Source organism: Amphiura filiformis, chromosome 5 (assembly GCF_039555335.1).
Source record: "Amphiura filiformis chromosome 5, Afil_fr2py, whole genome shotgun sequence".
NCBI classification, from domain to species: Eukaryota; Metazoa; Echinodermata; class Ophiuroidea; order Amphilepidida; family Amphiuridae; genus Amphiura; species Amphiura filiformis.
The window spans coordinates 17382808-17389154 of NC_092632.1; the positions used below are offsets into that span (position 1 = coordinate 17382808).

Below are 6347 nucleotides of genomic sequence, written 5' to 3' on the forward strand. Positions count from 1 at the left end.
ATATTTGTCTTGGCCCTTCAGAGCCATATTACGCGTAAAATAAAGGAATATGACTGATGATGCAAGTCCTGTTGAAATGACAGCAGTGGCCTTTTTCAGTTCTTCGAATTTCAGAAAATAATTGAAAAAAATGTTCCTGCCTGAAAATTCTAAAATATTTTGTTCTCATCATAGCATAATTCATGGGTAATTAGGTGGACACTTAGAGTGAAAATGCCTTCTTTGAGTCACTTTGAAAACAATTATAAGGCTTTGTAGAAATACTAAATTGGTCAATAATATAATTAATATAAATTTTACGAATTTAGAACAAATGGCAATTTATTGTACCTAAAAATGTTAATATTGTCCATGTACTCGTATAGGCACACTTTATCTCATATTCTATGACTACACCTACATCTCAGTCATTTAAGGAAATGTAGTCGAGCTGAGAAAATGTCATTTATCGAAGCCATTTTACACAGTAAAGGGGATTGTTTTGGGGTGAAAAAATTGGTGTCACTTTAATAAAAACCTATAGCACAGGGTGTCCCAAAAATAATTTTTTTTTTTTTAACTTTTAATCATTAGCTTTAATAGATTGAAAAAAATCAATCAGCTCACAACTTTTGAAGATATGCTGTTTTTTTAGAAATGTACCCCTTTTCCCTCTGTCCACGGAGGAGGTTTGGCTACTTCAAAGATTAAAAGAAGCACACGTATCATGCATGAATATCAAACATTACTCCATGATAACTTTATAAAAAACAACTTTATTTGGGGAATGGGCTTTACCGGTGGGCTTATGGGCTATGGAATTGTGGGCAAAATGGATGTGGAGTAGCACTTCTTTTGCTATACTTGCAGTTACTTATTTTTTTTGTTTATTTATGCCTTTTGTTTATTATGTTTCTTACTTTGTTGTTTATTGCTTTCTTTTTATTTACAACATAAGTCATTTCTCTTTTTGGTATTAATAGGTAGCTCTGAAAAGGGCTGTTTGGGTTGTCTTTGGTTCTTCTGAAGTGAGTTTACTGTGCTGCTCTGCCCTTAGACTATGCCACAGTCGATTTTTGATAAATAAAAGCACATTATTAATCATGATGAAAGCATTCAGCTGAACTCGAAATTATACTGATATTTATTACATCAAATACTAGTATAAAATTGTTATGAAAAAGTTTATATAAATTTATTAGTGACAGTAAAAGTAAAGTGTAACATATCATAATGTCATAATTATATTGGCACTTCAATACTGAACAATTCTGATTTTAGAATCTACCAGTTTATTAATCGCGAAAGTCCGAGTTAAAAATCGACTATGTACTTTGACTTTGAACGGGCAAAGTCCCTAACCCACACACTGTTTTAAAAATAAGTTTTAAAACTTTTTTTCTTTAACAAATTAATAAATTATCAGGATCAGGGCCTATGCTATACAGAAAGATAGCGGCTTTTCTCACATGGCGAGGAACAACAGAGTCAAACGCACCCTCCACCAAAGGAAAATTAAGAAAACATCACGGTGCTCAAGACTAAACCACAAGAACACGCAGAAATTAAAGACAAACATCAAGAAATAGAGAGAGCCTCGGCTTTCATTACTAACCTATCGGACTATGAGCTTTCGGACGACCAAATCCTAGCTCTATCCAAAGGTCTTGGGTTCATCCCTACTCCCGACAAACCGAGCAAAAACGCCATCATGCGTGATTGTAATTACCTCATAAGAATTATGAGAATAAGGTACCACGCCTCACTCAGTAAATGGCCTAAAAGACACAAGTTCAGACTTCCATCGCAATGGCAACCAGGTCCCACCATGTGCAATGACCTGGACTTTTTCGAGAATCTTAAAGTGGAACTGTCCGAAATCCCAACCAAGAAAGTCAAACCCAACTATAACCCAAATGAGAAAAGGGCATGGGAAACTCTGAAGAAAAACACTCAGATAATACTCAAACCCTACGACAAAGGTAGAGGTATAGCAGTAATATCTAAGCAACACTACCTAGAAGAGGGATACCGACAACTAAGTAGAAATGACCAGTACCTAAAACTAGATTATAACCCAACAAAGGCTACAGCAGACATGCTACACAGTCTAGCCTGCGAAATGTATGTTGAAAAACAAATCGACATAGCTTTGACAGACTACCTGGACCCATTTAATGGGCAAATGAGAACCCCGGTTTTCTTCATGCTACCTAAAGTCCACAAAACCCCTCCACCAGGAGTACGATTTGTAGGAAGACCAGTTGTCTCCAACTGCTCCTCTCCACTGGAGAAGGCCTCAGAACTCATAGACTTCTACCTTCTACCAGTGGTGAGATCCCAACCCACTTACCTGAAGGATACAGGGGACACCATCAGGAAGATCGAAAACTTGACTCTACCTCAAGGCATCATTTTAGCCAGTCTGGATGTGGTTTCGATGTTCACATCGGTCCCACAAGATCAAGCTTTTCGAGTTACTTTGGAGACACTCGCAAATCTGGACCCTTTTGATTACGACCCAATCATTCCAGATATGAAATACATGGTAGAACTCCTACGCCTGGTGTTATACAGGAATTCTTTTGAATTCAATGACGAATACTTCCTACAAACCTCAGGGGTACCTATGGGCCAAAGATCATCAGGTAGCATATGTAACCTTGTAGTCCATGAATTGGAAAACAAGATCTTACAATCGACTACACACATCCACACCTTATACAGATATATGGATGACACGTTAGTTTTCTGAACGGGAAGTTTAGAAGACCTACAAACTTTCGTCCAGCAGGTGAACACCTTCCACGACACTCTGAAGTTTACATATGAAGCTTCCGAGGACACCATCCAATTCCTAGACCTGGTCATATACAAAGGCAAACGCTTTAAAGAGAAAGGTATCCTGGACATCAAATGTCATACAAAGAAAACAGAGACAGGACAATTCTTACATAGATCATCATGCCACCCACAGCCAGTTTTCGATGGTTTCGTACGCGCTGAAGTCATGCGATACGCAAGAAATAATAACAACTATGAAACATTCTTGGAAAAGAAAGATTTCTTCATGGAGAAACTTTCCACCAGAGGCTACAGCGAAGCTGAACTTCTCAAGGCGGGTTCCTCAATCAACTTTGAAGACCGCCATTTATTCCTCGAGGAGAAACCAAAATCTCGAGAAATACCTTTGGTTTTCAAAACCAAATATGCCCCGCATTTCGCGGGCAAGCGCATAAAACAGGCTATACAGAAACATTGGAATATTATCAGCAACAATCAGAAGCTGAAAATAACATTCCCCAAACCACCAATGATAGCCTACAGCAGAGCTGAGAACCTGCGGGACTCACTAGTAAAGGCCAAACTTCCATCTCCAGAAGAAGATGATCACACTTATGAGGACTTCATGGGGTACGAGGGCACCCCTCCCGCCTCACCCACCTTACAACAACTTCAAGAACTGGAAACAGAGAGTAGGGGTTTCAACAAAATTAGAAGCCATCGAGGATTCAGATACTGAATCCACCAACATACAATAGATCTCTCAATCTGAAGATTTTGAAGAGACGAGGTATCCAGCAACTCTTCTTAATTGTAAACATTAAGAAAATATGCACGAAGACATAGGCCTACGCAACGCCTTGTTAGGTGACAACATGACTCCACCACCAACAAAATAGATAGCCTATAACTTCACGAAGATCTTTCGAATATACACAGGGAAGAGGCAACAGATATAGGCCTACGGACCTATACCAAACACAAGGTCACCCAAGCATCCACCTAAACCAGGAATAGACAAGCTCTCCAAAGAGGTTCCAAAGAAATAGGGCCTCCAGCAAGCTACTGATGAAGGACCATCGTATTCCGTTTACATGGTCCAGAAACACGTGTCTAGCAAGCTGCTATATAGCCTGGACTCGACCCTGTTAAATGTTACAAGGTAACAACCCCTAGTGAATCACATATAATTCATGCTTCACTGAGTAACAGTTTTCAGACTCCAAAACGGAGCCTGAGAGTCGTAGTATCCAGTTATACTCCGGTCACATGTCTCAGGACATGCGACCCACCTTGTCTTAATCATCAAGTGGACACAGAAACCGAAGATCTCCCCATAACATGAAGTCTCTTATAAAAAAAAACTCAAATGACGGGGATTTCTAACCCTATGCGTCTCTTCTATTTCGGAGCTAACTATCATAGTTAATTACTACGTGTTATCTCCGTCTCCGACACTAGCGTGCATGCACGCTGGATTGCGTCTATACGCACCATACGCGAAATACGTGCACATACCTCTCACAAAATGGTCAGAGATGCAGCATCATAACCAAAACCCAACAAGGATGACAACTACACTTGTTTCTTTAATTTCTATGAAATTAACATTTGAAATTTCTGCATGTATACGACACAAAAAGGAGAACAATATGACCGAATCTTCAAGCACATCCATCTATTTTACTGCTTTGTACTAATAAACCGGAATATAGAGTTTTTAATGTATAACCTACGGGTAGGCCTACGTTACACTCTTTTATGGGATAGAGAGGCAAAATACCGATTTGGACTTTCATCAGTTTGGCTGGACGTTCTGCTACCCCCCTTCACCCCCCTTCCTCAGTAATGTTTAAACCTTTTTTTGTGATTAGGGTGAACTTACCCCACCATATGGGCGAACCTGCCCCAATATGGGGCAAGTTCGCCACTTTGCAAAACTTTTTGTTTGTTTGCTCTATCCTGTTGCTATTGTAAGGCCTATAGTTCTGGGATTGTGGTTGTATATAGCTAAGACATATGGCTTTCACATGAGCTAACCAGGTCATCCCTAACCTTAAAATTGACATCGCTAGGCTGGTCAGAAAAAAATAGGGCGAACACTCCCCGCTCTCCCCTATGCACAATGGGCAAGTGGACTACGGGGTAGTCTAAGCGAAGAGGGGGCTTTTTATTTTTTATCGCAAAATCGGTGTAGCCTAAATACCCATAATTAGAGCTATTTTAGCGTGTACAATAATGCCTGGAAAAAGGAGGAGGACTCTTTTTATTTGTTGTTCTGAGAGATAGGCCCCTCTAACTATCACAAAACCTTATAAAAGTGTTACTTGTATATTAGCAAGGCTATAGAAAGCATCTCTACTTCCTAGACATATTTTTTGAAAAGTTATAGGCCTAACTGAATTAAAAAAATAAAAATAAAATTGAAAAGACCTCAAAAAAGGAAGCGGGAGGGGACGTGAAACATGTTCTATTTTTTTTTTGGCCTTATCGGTTCCCACTGTGATTCGAATCAGGCCATGGAAGAAGAATAGAGCACGAAGTGTGTGATCACTTACATTACGTGATGGACACCATGCTCATGTATGGACTCTCAAAACGCACCCTAAACGAGTATTACTCACCTCGTGCAAAACATACCCTAAACAAGTATTTTGCCATTTTTTAACACTAATAAAGTAAAAATTCATGTTCATTTTGTTGTTTAATATAAGTAGTTTGAAGTTCCTTAATGTTTTACCCTACGATTTGTTCTGATAGAAGCCAAACATAGCCTATTTCACCCTTTTTTATTTTGCCATTAAACTTTGGTACCCTAAAAAAGCCAAATCAAGTATTTCGCATGGAAAAGTATACCCTTTTTTCCCGACTTTGGCAATTCTGGCACCCTTTACACTGTACGCGCGTACATCGCCCGTTCGTGAAGAACTACCCTTTTTACGCGTTTTTGTACACGAGCATGGTGTCCACCTTGTAATGGCAGTGCCCCCCCCCCGGGATCAGGCTGAGTGGTGTCCGGTAATCGGTAGGCCTATCCTATCCCCGGGGAGGGAGGAACTTCCATACCGGATAGGCCTATTATAGGCCTACATCATGTAGGCCTACCTCGTTCGGGATAGACCCCCTATTTTAAAAACCGGCTTGTACCCAATGACCCAGGGGCGTAGCCAGCTTTTTTGGTCGGGAGGGGGGGCAAATAAAATTTTGGGGGCAGACGAAAAAATTAGTTGCATTATACAATAGATGGACGGTGTACGCGTGTAGCGCAAAAAATTGGTGTTTTACACTATTTTTGTCCATTATCAGGATTGAAATGGACTTTATATTTACATTGTGCGAGCGTAGCGCGCCAAAATTTCGCATTTTACACTATTTTGGCCCATGATCGGGCTGCGGGAAATTCGGTAGAAAAGGGCTCCTTGCCCTTTTCTTTTCTTTTGCCCTTTGATTTACTCTTTTTGTTTTGTCAGAGGGCACTTTTTTCCATCATTTTTTCAGGGGGGGGTACTCTGCCCCCAACTGCCCCACTGCACCGCTGGCTACGCTACTGCAATCGGACCCCTTTTTTGTGTTATTGTCCTACC

At 40.2% G+C, this 6347-nt stretch overlaps 1 protein-coding gene across 1 annotated transcript; it reads left to right on the plus strand.

The window, feature by feature from the left end:
* Positions 1 to 1690: 1690 nt before the first annotated feature.
* LOC140152034 (uncharacterized) lies at positions 1691 to 2734 on the plus strand. Its single transcript, XM_072174335.1, has one exon. The coding sequence runs from the start codon at positions 1691 to 1693 to the stop codon at positions 2732 to 2734; it is 1044 nt and encodes a 347-aa protein (XP_072030436.1).
* The last annotated feature ends 3613 nt before the right edge of the window (positions 2735 to 6347 follow it).

Coding starts and splice junctions, on each gene's coding strand:
- LOC140152034 (XM_072174335.1), top strand. CDS start 1,691: ATGCGTGATTGTAATTACCTCATAAGAATTATGAGAATAAGGTACCAC.